At 36.4% G+C, this 18,149-nt stretch overlaps 1 protein-coding gene across 1 annotated transcript in view; it reads left to right on the top strand.

Moving 5' to 3' along the window:
* LOC140746847 (cGMP-specific 3',5'-cyclic phosphodiesterase) overlaps nt 1-18,149 on the top strand; it is a 109,892-nt gene that overhangs the window by 79,401 nt on the left and 12,342 nt on the right. Inside the window, exons 3-4 of the mRNA XM_073078944.1 lie at nt 10,210-10,323; nt 14,883-15,000. Coding sequence (XP_072935045.1) covers nt 10,210-10,323; nt 14,883-15,000 — 232 coding nt within the window. The remainder of the gene's footprint in view (nt 1-10,209; nt 10,324-14,882; nt 15,001-18,149) is intronic.

Genomic DNA, 18,149 nt, shown 5'->3' with positions numbered 1-18,149 from the left:
ATGAATTCTAGAATTATAAAACATTCAGAAACAATCCAAATTACATATAATAACATGTTTATTGAGTCTCATATAAATTTCATCCGTAAATTGCAACAAGGATATTTTATAGATGGCAAAGAAATTATAATTATTAAGTTTTAAGTTATAAAACGTTTAACATTGTTTTAAATCAGTAATCAATCAATACAGCGACAGCTTTAGCCGCGTTTTCGGACGATGTTAATAATGCATTAAATAATAAACACATAGTTTTGGCTTTATTTATAGATTTTAAAAAGGCGTTCGATACCTTAGATCACGGCGACTTATTGCAGGCTATGGATGAATGTGGAATTAGTGGTCCTGTAAATGTATGGTTCCGCAAATATTTAGAGAAAAGAAATATAGTAGTGCGTGTAAACGGGGTTGATAGTAAGCTGGGATTAGTAAAATATGGAGTGCCGACCGGCTCAGTTTTTGGCCCAATTGGATACATAATGCACGTAAATAGCATGGTAAATGTCATTAAGAACTGTAGGCTATATATGTATGCTGATGATACGTGCCTAGTTTACAGCGGCAAGGACAGCAAGCAGATACAAACAAAAATGCAACTCGATCTTAGCAACCTAATAAAGTGGTCACACGACAATGGTATCCTGATAAACCTACGTAAGACAAAATACATGGTTATAGCATCCCCCTACAATCGGAGTGCTAAATTGGTAAATATCACCCTGCAAGGACATTCATATGACTGTTTACATACTAATCAAGGGAAGAGCAACTGCAACTGTGAACAAGTGGAACGTGTAAATCAGTACAAATACCTTGGATTGGTTATAGATAATCGTTTTACTTGGGACTTACATGTTGAATTAGTATGCAACAGGCTACGTTCAATTTTGAGTAAAATTAATTACATTAGATATATTGTGCCCCGAGGAGTCCTTTACTTACTGTACTATGCACTTGCAGATGCAACTATAAGCTACGGATTAGGTACCTATGGACTTACCTTCCCTACTTATCTAAATAAAATAAAATCGCTACAAATGAGATTGCTAAAGATGTTGGTAGATGTAAAAATTAAAAAGGAGCTAGAAGACGATCATCAAAAACTGTTTAAAATTTGCAAAATTGTCCCGGTAGATAAGAAAGTAAAATCCATAATTATATTACAGCAATTTAGAAAACTAGCACATAAAAAAATAAAACAATACAGCCGGCCTAAACGTCAACATACCCAAAAAACAAAGTTTGTAGTTCCTAAAGTTAATAATTATTTTGGTCGACGTACAAGACAATGGGTAACTCCAACATTTTGTAATGAAGTGGCAGACATACTTGACGAAACCATGTCTAAAGCGCAACTGAAAAGCATCCTCCGCAAACACTACCTGTCTATGTGTCCTTGAAATTGTCCAGTGGTACAGGTGTGTGTGATTACAATATTAATTCTCAGACCTATTGAATATGTATATAAAATTTGATGAAAATTGGTGGAGCCGTTTCGGAGAGGTACGGTAACTAACATTGCGGCACGAGAATTTTATATAAGATTTTTATAGCCATACCTACTATATTTAAAAAAGCACATCTGTATCACTGATAATTATGATATTATTATATGTAACTCGAGTAAATGTAAGTAATAAGAGTATTTATATATTTTATAACTTTATGTAAGATCTGTGTTGGAGTGAGACAATTGTAATCCTGTGTGTAACTTGTTATATGAGGACCACGAGAGCTGGATGTGTACTGCCGACAAACTGGCCTACAGTTTGGCAGATTTCAAATTATGTTTATTTTGTAAGTCTTCTTTATTAAATAAATGAAAAAAAAAAAAAAATATAAATAATTATATTATATTAAAATTTACTTTAATATAAACAATTATATTAAGTTACCATTATAATATTTGGAACCAAAATACATAGATTGATAAACTTGCAAACTTACAATTTATAAAACTTGCCACTAGATGGCGCTATTTTATATTATTTTGTAACATACTTTATGTAATACGCATTATTGAAGTAATATAAATAATCCGAATAATTACAGATATATGTTTGTTTCTCTTATCATTTTAGCAGATGCGTTCATTTACCTACCCTTTTTTCTATTCGATATATATCATAATTATCATTCGTAAGGAGTAAACTCCAATCGTGCGTCGTAGCTGACACACACACACTTTTTTTTTTTAAATATATTTATTCGTACATTTATTCAATTGGTTAGGTTAGGTATTTTATTTTTTTTTTTTTTAATTGATTTCGAACGGGCTGATGGCGATCGACGTCATTTTTTGATGTTAAGAGCTTAGTTTCTAAAATCGATCGGTAGAGCCGTTTAAAAGTTATTAAAAAAAAGCATTTCAAAAAAAAATTTCTTGTAGTTTTTTTGAGATTTCTCAAAATCTACCGGTTCGAATCGGATAATAATAAATTGTTTGTCCAGTACCCGTATTAATAATTATAAATTATTCGTACGGTAACCGTATTAATAGACTCAGCCTATTTTTATAGTCCGTACCTTTACTTAAATTTTAGTCTTTATTTCTTTCAAATCGATCTTTATCATGTTCAATTGGATTTGTTACAAGCTTTTATTTTCATTAGTAGTCAGAAATATTTTTCTAATTTGCAGTTACAGGCACAGCTTGTAGGTATAATATCTGTTTATTTAAAACAAAGGTTACAGAAAACTGAGATACGATATATTCTTCCCTTTGCATCAGCGGACCCAAGTGACCGTCCCAAGTTTTTATTAAAAATATTCAAATTTCCCTGGGTTAAGTTACGTCTTGCGCTAGTTCTGTAGTTGTAAATGATTTCTTAGAGTTTCAAATTAATCTTTAAAATAACACTTTATGCACTGGAATGCTAACTGAACAATATGAAAGCAATTGAAATATATGATTGCATCCAGTACCCTTACCAGGAGTTTTTACGTTTTGACAAATATGACTGTTTTGGTATTTGTTTATGTATTTGCCAATACAATTTCCAATCAGCGCCCCTAGCGGATTGGGTCAGAACTTGGAAATAGTATGGGCCAATACGTAAACAAATACCAAAACAGTTATATTTGTCAAAACGTAAAAACTCATGGTAAGTCTGCTGTACGGCATGCCTAAGCGTATATCTTTGTATTGACGATAATCATCATTAAAATTATAATTCTATCTTTACACTGTCAAGATAAAAGCAGTGATAGCCTAATGGTTAAGAAACTCGGCCGCTCGAACGAAAGGTCTGAGGTTCAAATCCCAAGCACCTCTGATTTATCAAAAATATGTGCGTATTAGAAATTAATTATCACTTGCTTAACGGTGAAGGAAACCATCGTGAGGGAACCTGCACACCTGAGAGATTAAAAAAAATCTTAAAGGTATGTGAAGTCTACCAACACGCACTTGGCCAGCGCGGTGGACTAAGGCCTAATCTTTCACATTCTGAGAAGAGACCCGTGCCCGGTGGGACTACCTATAATGAATTGACGATGATGATGATCAAGACTGCCAAGTTATAATGCTACTAATATTTGCCCGCGGCTTCCCCCGCGTTTAAAAGAAAATAATATAACATACTAACATACATAAAACTGAAAGTTCGTACCTTCAACTTTGCTAAACTTCATCACTTCATCAAATGCGAATGAGTATACGATTCAATCCTTACAATCGATTAAAATAATCGATGTTTTGGGTCCAAAAGATCGATTCTCCGATTAATCAGACAGAGTTACTTTCGGATTTATAATATTAGTAAGGAATAAGGATTCGCTGCCTAAAGACCCTTTGTAGTGTCGAGCCGGTAGTAAGCGCAGTCTCTGCTAGCACTACTACATTGAAACAATTTCAAAATCCTTGTAGGGTGTCCTAAAAACACTAGCTTTTATACACAGCTTCGCTCGCGGTCAAAGTATTTATGTATCTCTCGGATACGTCCGTTCTTTTGGGATCTTTTCTGAACTCTGACAAGGTGTGTGCAATATATTAAGACAATCGCAATAGTTATAGCGTGAAAGTGTAGCAAACAAACAAACACACATTCGCATTAATAATATTAATTTGAAGGTGGTAGACCCCTTTGAGGTTCGACTCCGGCGGCACCACCGCCACACCTATTTCTACCTAATAACAGCAGTGTTAGGCGCTGCTGTGTAATGGTTTGAAGGTTATGGTAAGGGAGACATACTTTTCCGAGGCTTTCCAGCTTGGTCCTGAGTGGTAGCGGCGCATCTGTGGCCGACCTCAGGTAGAAATATCTAATCCTATCTGGGGTTGATTACAGATGTCCATGGGCGGCAGTAGCCACTTACCATCAGGTGGACTGCATGCTCGTCTGCTACTACTATAATATAAAAAAAAAGTTAGGATAACGTTAAGAATACGAGTGAAAATATTCCTTTGACCTAATCTGGACAGCAATCCGAATTTTTGTACCACGACCCATAAATAACGGAACATTCGTCCCGAAAGCTTTGACGCTGTATTCAAAATGTATGAAGCGGATCCTTATTCGGATCACGTAGTTAGACGCCGAGATTCCGTCGCGAAGTGAGAATTCAATCTCTATATCTGGCTATGGGTTGCCGAGGATTCGTATTTTGAAAGAAATAAATCCTATAAATATTGTCTTCATACAAATAAATCACTAGTAGTTATTATGAGAACAAAACTCCGACTTGACACGTCCTTGACAACAATTTTTAAGAAGTTTTTATTTTTTTAAGCAAGTAAAAATAATATTAATAATAAATAATAATAAAAATAATAAAAATTGTCCGGTTGCGTTCCTCTGGAGATCCCGGAGTCTTCGCAGCGCCGAGGACGGGGGGTTTTAGTGCGGTAAGAATCCCACATAACTGTGTCGCCTCCGCGCATCGGGTACCTTTCGAAGGTTTCCCCCTCGTAAACAAAAAAAAAGGCAGCAGTAGGTACGTGGTAATTAATTTCCAATACATAATTTAAAAAATCTGTGCGTCCCTTTGGATCGAATCTCGGACCCCCGATTGACAGGCCGAATTCATTAGAATATCTTTACTTAACGTATTATTATTATTGAAATATATGAAACAACTGTCTAAGGTATGATCTTCGACGGATTGTTAATATCGTGGTGCCTTAATCTGTTGAGAGACCCTCGACCATTGGATTAACAATTGATCAAACATACCTCCGTAATAACATTGCAAAGGGAAATCCATTTCAACTGTAAACACTATTTGTAGTAAAACCCGACTCATCCGGTTTATACCGGTTTTTCACAATCAAAATGGCGGACTGACTTCGTTAAAATACTTCGTTAAAATGGATCATGGATTTGCATTGAAATATCATTTGTTTTTTTGTGTTTTTGGAGCTTTTCGTTGTTCAAATTAGTTAAAAATACTTTTTAGTATTTTCGGTGACAAATAGGTATTTACTTAAATTGTGGAATCGTAATGTGCCATATAATTAGGGTTCACGAGATAAAGCCATGTGACAGACGAACAGACGGACAGACAGCGAGGGTTTAGTTGTAGGGTTCCGTTTTACCCTTTCAGTACAGAACCCTAAAACTGAGTCTTTACGTTATAATAATGACGTTATACGGTACTTTTACTTGACTGCCATTTAAAAGTTCTGTACCCTTAGTATGAGTTTTTACGTTTTGACAAAAATGACTGTTTTGGTGTTTGTTTAGGTATTTGCCCATACATTTCCAAACAGCGCCCCTAGCGGATTGTATCAGAACTGATTGGAATTTTATGGGAAATACGTAAACAGAAACAAAAACGTCTTCGTCTTAATCTAAATATCATTTACCTTTAATACTTTATTGTTCACATTTTACTTAACTTTATTGTATCCTATTTGACATGTGTAACACCTGTAAAGGTAGCATTTAATTGAACTTTATGTATTGTTAATGACCTATCGTACTAAATGCTTTACACAATAAAATAAATAAATAAATAAAAACAGTTATTTTTGTCAAAACGTAAAAACTCATGCTAAGGGTACTGGATTCGATCCTAACAATGATAACAGACCTAAATTGAACTTCGCACTTGTCCAGCGTGGTGGACTATGGTCTAATCCTTCTCATTTCGAGAGGAGACCCGTGCCTAACAGTGGGACAATAATGGGTTGATGACGATGATTGATGACTTATTAAATTTAAGCCTTAATGTTATTTTATATTTCGGTGTTTATGTGATTGTGTTTATTGTCTCCACAACACCCAGATACATACAATAAGTTAGTACATTTTACGAAATAAATATTAAGAAACAAAATTTAGCTACATATTTGTTGTGCATGAATATTTGATCTCTGGGATAAAATATCTGAATAAAAGCTCTTTGATATAGCGGATAAAAGCTCTACTAGTATTCTCTATGGATATAACCTGTGCAAATAAAGGATGGAATCGAAAATCGCAGCATTTGTATGTATTTCTCGCTAAAATCAGTATGTTTGTGAGGTCAAATATCTAAGCCGACGGATTGATTTTAAAAGTTTTGAAGATTTTTTTTTAATAATACGGAGTAGCAGACGAGCAAGCGGTCCACCTGATGGTAAGTGGCTACTGCCGCCCATGGACATCGGTAATCAACCCCATATAGGATTAGATATTCCTGCCTGAGGTCAGCCACAGATGCGCCGCTACCTCTGAAGACTAAGCTGGAACACCTCGGAAAAGTATGTCTCCCTTACCACACCCTTCAAAACGAAACACAGCAGCGCCTAACACTGCTGTTATTAGGCAGAAATAGGTGTGGCGGTGGTGCCGCCGGAGTTGAACCACAAAGCGTTCTACCACCTTCAAACTGATGGTTGATCTTTGTGGTTCGACTCCGGCACCAACGCTAGATGCCCATAGGCGGCAGTAGCCAATTACCATCAGGTGGACTGCATGTTTGTCTGTTACAGAAAAAGCTTCTCAATATCGTGTCGTAGTCATTAACATCCCCGTGAGAAATTGAATTTTGCACACCTACCTAATTTAGAATGTCCGCCCCCGAGATTTTTTCTAGGAACCTTCCTAATTGATTAAGTACAGAAATCTACTTATCTATGTTGACTATCTTTTTGTCGACTCATTATTTAGATAGTTTCTTTCTCATGTCGATAAATCAGGCCAGCCCCTATATCCAGCGTAAAACAAATACAAATGCCGCTATTCTGGATTACTATACTTATTGAAACATGTTATACTCGTATTTTATACTATCTAATACTTTAATGGAAAACCTACTCATATCGAATTGAGAAATAAATTGAATGTTCATGTTTCGTAAATATCTTTAAGTTTATTTACAGTTCTAGTAGGTACATTTCATTTCTTTTCTTTTGTACTCAGGGCTTAAATAATTTTTCATTTTAATTTCAAGGCCTTGGATGTATGGTTCCTTACCAGACAAACCAGAGCACAGGAGTGTTTTGTACTGTTGTTATTAAGCTGAAATGGGTATGGCCTTGGTATCTTTGGAGTCAAACCAAAATAATTCTACTACCTCTCAAGATTTTTCAAATAACAACCCTTAAGGGCATTCAATAGTAAAGAAAGCATGTAACATGTAAATGTTATGTAAAAGTTAGTTTCAGTTTTCGCAATAAAGCTTCGCAGTTATGTTTATTGGTCGGTTGAATGTAAAAGCGTCGCGATTTTGCTCGTTAAGCTCCGAAAGCTCTGCTGGTTTCGAACGTGACTAAATGGAGCTTTTTTACTTTTGATTCGGTTTCATTTGACTAACCGTCAGTGGGTTAAAATAATTTTAAACTATTATTAAACTTCGAAAGCCCGTTTAAAGTTTGCGCTAAAGTTAAACATAACAATAACTTTGACGGTAGGGATAATAATAATAATAATAAGCGATGGAAGTAACAATTCTATGTTGCACCAATTTATCTGTCATTAATGTCACTTGTGTGGCTGTCATTACAATTTTTAGTCGAGATTGACAGATGGGGAATGTGACAACTACTGTAACTTTAAGGGTGGGTTGCATCATGTAACTTTAACATTTACAGAAGCCTAACCAACCGTCAAATCCATGGTTAAAAAATGAATTCGTTGCATCATTTTAGTTGAGGTTGAAATTACGTCACTTAACTTTAACCGCTCGATTTCGATCGGTTAAAGCTACTGTATTTGTCAACTTCCCTATCTGTCAATTTCGTCTAAAATTACGGTGATAGCGACACAAATGACGTTAATGACAAATCAATTGGTGCAACTCAGAATTATTCTAAGCCTGTTTAAAGTTTGCGTTAAAGTTAAATATAACAAAAAGTTTGACGGTAGCGATGTCATGTAATCATTCTGTGTTGCACCAACTTATTTGTCCTTAATGTCAGTTGTGTCGCTGTCACCACAATTTAAGTAGACGTTGACAGATACAGTAGTTGATAAATACAATAACTTTTATTCGATCAAAAACGAGCGGTTAATGTTAAGAGTAATTTCAACCTGAAGTAAAATGGTACAACTATTTTTTTTTATCCATGGATTTGACTGTTAGTTAGGCTTTTGTAACTGTTAAGGTTACATGATGCAACCCACCCTTAGTGTTGTTATAGTTTTTTTTTATAATATAGGAGTAGCAGGTGAGCATACAGTCCACCTGATGGTAAGTGGCTACTGCCGCCCATGGACATCTGTAATGAACCCCACGTAGGATTAGATATTCCCACCTGAGGTCGGCCACAGATGCGCTGCTACCCCTGAGGACTAAGCTGGAACGCCTCGGAAAAGTCTGTCTCCCTTACTACACCCTTCAAACCGGAACACACCAGCGCCTAACACTGCTGTTATTAGGTAGAAATAGTAATTATAGTGTAGTTACGTATGCACGGTATTTCAACTCCCATTAATGCAGTTTTCAATCTCTTTGTCTGTCTGTGGTATCGAAAGTCCTGAGGATGGATTTCATTTAATTTAGTTTCCTTTTGGCTTGAAAGGTTAACTGATTGAAGTTACTCTAACTATTAAAATTTTCTTATTAATATTAAATAGGATCTCAATGTGGTTAAAATAAGTAGTAATATTTTCAAAGTTCTGTGTATAAGTCCATTAAAATTTCTAGTTTTGTCTTTTTATTTAAAATAAACTTTTTTATATTTTTAGATCAAATTAATAAAAGCAATCATTAATTATGTCATACAGGAATTTTAATATAAGATTGTAATTTAAAATCTCAAAGTAAACTATATTTATTTCTAACTCTGTCTTATTTTATGTTTTTTAAAAACTAACTATGAGTGCTTCTTAGAATTATTGACATTGCCTATTGTCCTTTTTATCCACAAACATCACATCAAAAGTCCCAAAAATTCCCACTCCGACAACGGAATGTCCTCAGAAGAGCATAACTTAAATACGACACGGAAAGTCATCGCATACTGACACGACATGTAGATTCACGCGTAAGGCGAGCCTTTGGAATGCCCTATGTACTCGTAACAAGTTCTTTGTTATATGTTAACAGTACAGTCAGACACATAATATTTATTTAATAAAGTTGTTGTACAGTCACATCCGTGCCATTTATTTTTATGTAGCAAACTAGCACGCAGTCCTGATGTTAAGTGGTCAATTCGGCCTATTGATTTTTTTAAACAAGTCCATTTTAGAACAGATTCTACTTCAAGCCGATCTTAGAAGATCTTAAGATAGCCTTACGTGTGAATTGTGGTAGAACCCTTTTCGACTTGGAACCACGAAAACGTTTTTTCTATCTAATGACAGCAATGTTCAGTGTTCTGGTTTGGAGGGTGTACGTACTTATCCAAGGCGTTCCAGCTTAGAACTCTTATCTCATGTGGAGTTGATTACAAATGCCCATGGGCGGCCGAAGCCACTTTACATCAAGTGAACTGCATGCTCGTCGGTACTCTTGTATTAAATAAATTACGGGCCTTTTTATTTTTTCGTATCTAATTTGGATAATTATAGTAAAAACTAAAAACCACGCTAGAATCACACAAGGAAAATCCTTAATCCTGATTCCTGACGATCCTGATGAGGAGTATGGGATAAAAAATTTAATGCGTGTATTGTGATCGGTTCTTGAGAGTTGTTCACAATTTTAAATTAATCGCAGCATTCAAAGTGGGTAAAATCGAGTTCAAACATTCCGTTACATACATACTTATATACAGGTCAAGCTAATAAAAGCGTGGTAAAAATTATGATGATAATGATGTTTAAATTTTTGTTACAGAGATCAAGATCACCAAGCAGTTCAACACAAAGGCAGCTGGATGAGGCGGATTTGTTTATGGACCTCATTAAGGACGTGGCTAATGAACTGGACATCGATGTACTTTGTCATAAGGTAAGATAGTCCATGCTTCGGAGGGCACGTTAAGACGTTGGTCCTGGTGCATTAAATAGCTGATGATAGACCTTGTCGGAGGTCTTATTGATAACATATTCGGGTTTGCTACTAACCCTTAGGTACCTCCTCTGAATATAGAAATGAGTCGCGCGCAACAGCAAATTGTATGACTACACCTGCTCGCAACAACTTCAGAGCGGACTAGCAGTTTGGCGCGGATTATACCTATATACACTCAGGTATGGAGTAGTAGATACATTGGTAACTAAACGAACACTCAAAACTAGGATGCATCATTAATTTAGAAACCTCACCGGGAATCGAACCTATTCACACGAAAACGACTAAGCTGGCGGTCGTCGGCGAAAAATAAAAATAAAAAAGCTAAGGGTCCGAATCCCAAATCCTTTGCTCTTATAGGTAAAAACGTTTAGTCCCTTTTGCACCTTTGAGTTGCACCCTTAAAAATTCATTGAGCCGTTATAAGACGTCCCGAGGGTAAGTTTAAAAGCAAATAAAATCAGAAAAATGTTTTGGGCTAGTCCAAAAACCCTTTTGAGGATTAGAGGGTTAAAAGAGCCAAAATTGAATTTCTATTTATCTTGCTTGTATACGAAATAATTCATAAAAAACTGTTTATAAAAAATACCCCCTTAAAAAGTGACCTCCATAACTCTCACGATTTAGACGAATCATTTGGACTGCAGCTCGTGCCAAAGAATAAAAAGAAAATTATTTTATGGAAGACTTTAGACCTATTTGGGATTGATAAGAGATGTCCATAGGCCGCAGAAACTACTATCAGGATATACGTTATGTTCAACTTCAAGTAGAACCGTTATCCTATTTAAAAGTGATTATAGATTCGTACTTACTATCAAAACGGCTGAAAAGAAAAACAAATTACGAACGAAATAAATTTAACCGCCGAAAAGGTTTATAATTGACTAAATTTTATATAATCCTTGATAGCGAAACCCAGAATAAGCAGAATTATTTCATTTATTTTCAAAAATAAACAATTTATTTCTACATGTTTCGGCTGGACTCTGAGGACATTATTTAATCCAAGCGTTCTATTTGCTAATTAGAATTTCTAATTAAGCCGGTTGCTCTCATAAAATAATTCATCCCTTTTACGACGCATCCGCGCCCTTAGTTTAAAGTCCGTTTAATGTCTGCCGTAAAAATGAATATTAAACGAGGGTTCTGACGAGAATTCAGTATTATCACTGGATTCTTCATCCCCTTCCTGGTTACATGGTATCTTTAGTTTACGATCAAATTGTGGCCCTTAATTTTTTAGGTAAGTCTACAAGGTTTAAGCAACCTTAGTTGTGGTCGGGTTGGATGCAATTGGATTATAATATGGAGTAGTAGATTATGCAGTCCACCTGATAGTAAATAGCTCCTGCCGCCCATGGACATCTGTAATCGACTCCAGATAGGATTAGATATTCGTACCGGAGGTCGGCCACAAATGCGCTGCTACCCCTGAGGACTAATCTGGAATGCCTTGGAAAAGTATGTCTCCCTTACCACACCCTTCGAACTAGAACACAGCAGCACCTCACACTGCTGTTTTAAGGCAGAAATAGGTGTGGCGGTGGTGCCGCCGGAGTCGAACCACAAAGGGTTCTACCACCTTCAAAACCGTGACCGTTAGCTTTTCTTACGCATCCATGCTTAGAAAAGCATGTTAAGTCATTCCAGTTTAAACATTGGATCGTCGTTAACCAATTATTCCCACTCCTGGGTATGGGTTTGATCGTTATTAGCCCATTATTATCCCACTGATGGGTAGGAGTATCATCAAAGAGTAAGAGGGGTTTGGATTATAATCCACCACGCTAGCCAAGTCCGAATTGGTGAACTTTACACATCTATTAAATCTTACCGAATGCCGTACCTGATTAAGTTGGAATTCTCCTTTTTTTGTAACCTAACCTAACCTAATCTTACCTACCATACCTTCAAGATTATAACAGCAGCGCTTAACACTATTGAAGCTACAGTAAAACCACGATTGTGCCATCGTTAAACACAAGAAGTGCTCGTTAAAACTTGTAAGATTATCCATTCTCCATTCGGTATGCAATTAAAGACTACTCATTACCCGGGTTATAAGGATCGTAAATTGAAGTTGAATCAACTCGTAAAATGGTATTATGTAGCTTTTGCACAACCCTTCTGTTACTTATATCGGTTATAGCATTAAGGGTTGTTTTTACATAGAGGGTAATGTTCTTCAAGCGTATGTGTGTTTGTATGTACGTCTCATTCTTCGGTATGTCATACAGCCCAAAGGCCATATTTACATAGTATACAGTAGGCTATATTTTTAAGCAGTAGGTTTTTTTATAATAAATTCTGATTCGTGAAAACTCATGTTTTGTCACTAGCGGTAATCCATCCAATTAACGGCCTTCCTCGACGCTGCTTATGTTAGTGTCTACACAAGATAATATATGGCAAAGTACTCCACCACGCTATACTAATGTAGATTCATGTAAGCGCATGTTTAACCACCAGCGGTCACCCATCCAACTCCCGACCACACTCGATGTTGCTTAATTTGGTACAGGTCTACAAAACCACAGGCAACGCCTACAGTTACTTTAAAATTCAAAATCTAGATATTAAATTAACACATTTTGATACAATAACTAAGTTCATAGAATGTCATGTCAAAGGTGAACTGTAGGTGTTCTTTCAAGATGAATAATAAATTAGAAATTAAATATGTCTACGCCCACTCTGTTACACGCCTCTTTGTAGTCTGAAATACAGTTCGTTCACTTTACGTGGGTGGGTACTTGGTCTATGCAAATAAATAAAAATAGCACTAACTTTAATGACACTATAAAATTGATTGCTTTTTCATTACAAGCTTTTATTTAACTTGCTTTTCTTTAGTTCGTAAGTATGTATGTGGTAGAACTCTCTATGGTTCGACTCTGTCTGTCCGTCTATCACAGGGCTCTACCTCTGGAACCGTAATAGATAGATACTTGATTTTTTTACAGAGAAATAGAAATAAAATAAAGTTGAATATTTAGGGAGTCTCCATAAAACAAACCAGTATTTTTCGATATAACTGTTAAACCGTATTAGGAAGACAGTTTAATTTTTTACAATCCGTTTACAAGAACAATAAAACATATTTTAATATGGTTATTTTTATAAAAATAAGTAAAATATAATGAACATTCGGTGGTACGGAAGCCTTCATGTGCTAATTCGTACTTGGCGAATTTTATTTGTGTTCGTAACACTTTATTTTAAACACCATGGAAGTTATTTGGATAGAACTGTCGGATTAAAGTTTAATATATGCGTACATTACCACATATCACAAACATACCTAAATACACCACATAACATAGGTTTAACTGAAATACACCACTGTTTTTGAAAATATAAGTTACTAATAAAATATTTATCAAAAAAATTAATTTTTCACACGTTAGTAACTGATCTGAGGCTATATGAAATCCTTTCAAATCCGGATATAAATTGATTGAGTTGTCATAATTTACACCGTAGCGTAACGTAATAAGTTATAAATGAAATGTGAACACTTTTCACAGCGGGTCTAGTAATCAATACTTTTTATATTATTGTTTTATAAGAGTAACAGACGAGCATGCAGTTAATCTGATGGTAAGTGGCTAGAGCCGCCTATGGACATTTGTAATCAACCCCAGATAGGATTAGATATTCCTGAGGTCGGCCACAGATGCGCCAGTAACCCTGAGATCTAAGCTGAAATGCCTCCGAAAAGTATGTGTCCCTTACCACACCCTTCAAACCGGACCACAGCAGCGCTTAACACTGCTGTTATAGGCAGAAATAGGTGTGGCGGAGGTGCCTCTAAATGACTTATAGCATTAACCTTTCTAAGCGTGTATTGCAAAATTTAAATGAAGTTACTAAGGTAGCTTACACAACGGTGTAAAGGCAGCGGTTTTGTAAATTAAATTGTTTTCTTTGGGACGGGATTATAGATAATCTGCCCGCCCTCGATTCATTCAATAGATGGATTTTGTGGAATATATTTTTATATTTTCAGCCTGAAAAGGTAATCAGGCGTAACGATACTACGCTTTTCGATAAGGAAATTGAAATATCTAAGTCATATGCATCACTTACCTTTACCATACATAATATTAAAAGCCCAATGGTTAAGAAACTCGACCTCTTGATCCTCATGGGTCCGAGGATCAAATCGTTTCATAGTTATGCCAGTATTTGAAATTAATTATCACTTGATTAAACCTGCATTCCTGACAAATCTGTAAATTTCAAAGCTGTATGTGAAGTCTACCAATATTCACTAGGCCAGCGCGGTGGACTATAGACTAATCCTTCTCATTCTCAGAGGAGACCCGTGCCCAGCAGTGGGACAGTAATGGGTTGATGATGATGATGATGATACCTTTCAGATTAAGAGAGGCTTTCATAGTGTGGACTTACTCCTTAGTTATACATATTTTATAAAAAGAAATATATAAATGCCTTTCACTTTTACGTTGATTTATCTATCTCGTCCACAGATCCTCGTGAACGTATGTCTTCTAACCTCAGCCGATAGAGGGAGCTTGTTCCTGGCTAAGGGCACTCCTCCCAACAGATATCTACAAGCAAAACTATTTGACGTCACACGGGACACAGGTATGTAATCTTTATATAGATAATCTATACAAATATGAAATTGTAGTGTCTGTTGGTAATTTCCAAATAATATTAGTATATCCGGTGTTATAATCGTCAATTCGTCAATTTCTACAATTAGCGCTATGAAGATAGAATTATAATGTTAACGATACTTATATCATTAAAATTTAAATTCTACCTTCATGCAACAAAAAACCCTTTTTTTACATGGGGAGACCCTCCATAGGTTCCTCTCAGCCGCGAGGTCATATGTCGGACCTCATTGTATACCTCGAGAACGCCCTTTGTATGCACGGGTACGCTAGTAGCACTCATCCGTGGTCCACAACAGGGCTCTTCTCTATCTAAGATGGAGCTGGAGCTACTCCATCTCGTCATCTTTGAGGTGCGCCACCACGCGTCCTTGAGGCAGATTGTTGTTGTAAAACACCACCGTCCTTCGCATTGCCACCTTTATGGGGGTGGGAGATAAGCGTGGAGAGCCCTTCTCCTATGCCCGGTTTTCCGGCTGTGGATAGGGAGGTTTGAGGATTTTTCTCTTTTTCCCCAGCCTCCTTTTTATAATATAGGAGTAGCAGACGAGCATGCAGTCCACCGGATGGTAAGTGGCTACTGCCGCCCATGGACATCTTTAATCAACCCCAGATAGGATTAGATATTCCTACCTGAGGTAGGCCACAGATACGCCGCTACTCCTGAGGACTAAGCTGGCGTTCCTCGGAAAAGTATGTCTTGCCACACCCTTCAAACCAGAACACAGCAGCGTTTAACACTGTTATTATGAGGCAGATATAGTTGTGGTGGTGGTGCCGCCGGCGTTGAACCACAAAGGGTTCTACCACCTTCTGAGAGATCTAAAATATCCCCTGTCGTAACGTAGCGGGAGTGAGTGGGAAGCTCGAAATAAACGTAGCGGCAGTTTATTTCGAGTTTCCCACGGGAATATCAAACTTAGTCAAAGAGAAATGTGACCGGATTTAGCTACTTTTCTTCATAAATAAGTTTGTTTGTTTTAGTTTTACAAGTAAAACAAAATACTCCTGTGGAGTAGTAAGGAAATAGACGTCGAGTTTACTTAATTATTGAAAAAATATACCAAGAAAACATATTTTCGTAAATATCAAAATACGGGGTTTTCTTAACAACACAACTGTTTCTAAATAACCTATGAAATACTTTAAATTTAAACCATAAATAGGTTTTTTATGAGATACGAGGCTGTGGTAAGGGAGCAATCTGGCCGATTTCTAATCCTATCTGGGGTTCATTACAGATGTCCATACACGGCAGTAGCCACTTACCGTCAGGTGAACTTTATGCTTGTTTATTATTTTAAAGTTTTAGAAAAAAATGTACTTAGAACATTTATTTTGTTTCGGACATTCTTGAGTTATTTAGTTGGTAGACAGCTCTTATACCGTCATTTTGAAGAGTAACAAGTACTATTGCGTAAGGTACCCTATGACTAGTGTTTATACCATTTTGATGGCATATTGTTTCCTATTGTTCATCGTATAGCATACATTAAGTAACTTTCAATAGCCTCATTAAAATATTACTCCGCTTAATGTTTCCGATGGGACTATTCTGGGTTTGATGGATTCTATTTGATTCTAATTTTGTTATTGTTACTCGTAATGTGTTGTATGTATCCATTAGGCCTTTTTAAGCCTGGTATGTGTCCTAGAATAGGCCTTGGTAGTCATCCCGCTTGGCTATCCGTAGCGGTGACCGCAGTAGATAAATAATGTACAAAGAACGAAAGAAAGATTAGCAGCATATTTTTTTAAATTTACTTATTTTGGGTGTTTGACAGCGAATTTTCGCAAACACAAATAAAATCGACACTATAAAGTTAGGTTAGAAATATTGCAATTATTGCAAAAAGGAAATGAGGGATGATACAATACGACACGACGTATCGTGTCGTGATGTATGAAGTCATTTTGTTCCAATATTTTTTTATGAAATGTTTTAGTAATACGTTTACTTGCGTATGTATTAATTGATACACGCATATTTAATATATAATAATATGCTAAATGTAATGTAATGTAATAATATGCTAAAGAAGTGTAACTTCTCACTTGCAACATTACTACTCTACTATAAATAGATACTATCTTATATATAAGATTCCCGTGTCACAATGTTAGTTACCGTACTCCTCCGAAACGGCTTTACCGATTTTCACCAAATTTTATATGCATATTGTAGGTCTGAGAATCGGCTACTATCTATTTTTTATACCCCTAAGTGATAAGGGTTGTTCACCCTTAACATTTTTTTATTTATATGACAACACAACGTTTGCCGGGTCAGCTAGTAACATATAAATTTATTTTCTTTACGGTCTGTACTGCAGTAAGCACTTTTATAAGATCGGAAGTTAAGCTTCATATCTCACGCAAAAGCACGGAACAGCTTCGCGGAAGTCGGAAATATATTCTAGAGCTTTTGTACCGTGATACGTGTTTTGGATTTGAAAAGCTCTGTAGAATATCGATGTGAGGAAAATCCGATTTGTCAAGAAATACGTTTTACGTTTTATAACTTGTAGGTATAGGACCTATTTCTGTCTAATAATAGCAGTGTTAAGCGCTGTTGTGTTCTATATTAAAAGGTATGGAAGTGGTGAGGAAGACAAACTTATCCGAAGCGTTCCAACTTAGTCTTCAGTGTAACAACACGTCCTTGGCCGTCGTAAGGGGCAACCCGCCCCGGGCCTCCGATTTCTGCATCTGTAATGTGTCATTCGCTAAAAAAAAGCTCGTCAGGACCAAAGTATCTGTGAAATGGGTATATGTATTTTAGAGGTGGTAGAACCCTTTGTGGTTCGACTCCGGCGGCACCATCGCCACAACTATTTCTACCTTATAACAGTAGTGTTAAACGCTGCTATGTCCTGGTCTGAAGGGTGTGGTAAGGGAGACATACTTTTGCGAGGCGTTTCAGCTTAGTCCTCAGAGGTAGCGGCGCATCTGTGGCCCACCTCAGGTAGAAATATCTAATCCTATCTGGGGTTGATTACAGATGTCCATGGGCGGCAGTAGCCACTTACCCTCAGGTGGACTGCATGCTCGTCTGCTACTTCTATATTATTAAAAAAATGTCAGCGAAGAAAAATAAAGGTAGCCAGTGCAACC

This window comes from Epargyreus clarus, unplaced genomic scaffold, assembly GCF_041222505.1.
Source record: "Epargyreus clarus isolate Ecla_fem2 unplaced genomic scaffold, WU_Ecla_fem_2.2 ptg000002l, whole genome shotgun sequence".
Lineage (NCBI taxonomy): Eukaryota > Metazoa > Arthropoda > Insecta > Lepidoptera > Hesperiidae > Epargyreus > Epargyreus clarus.
Note: the sequence above shows the minus strand (reverse complement) of the source record. Positions and strands in the feature narration are given on the sequence as shown.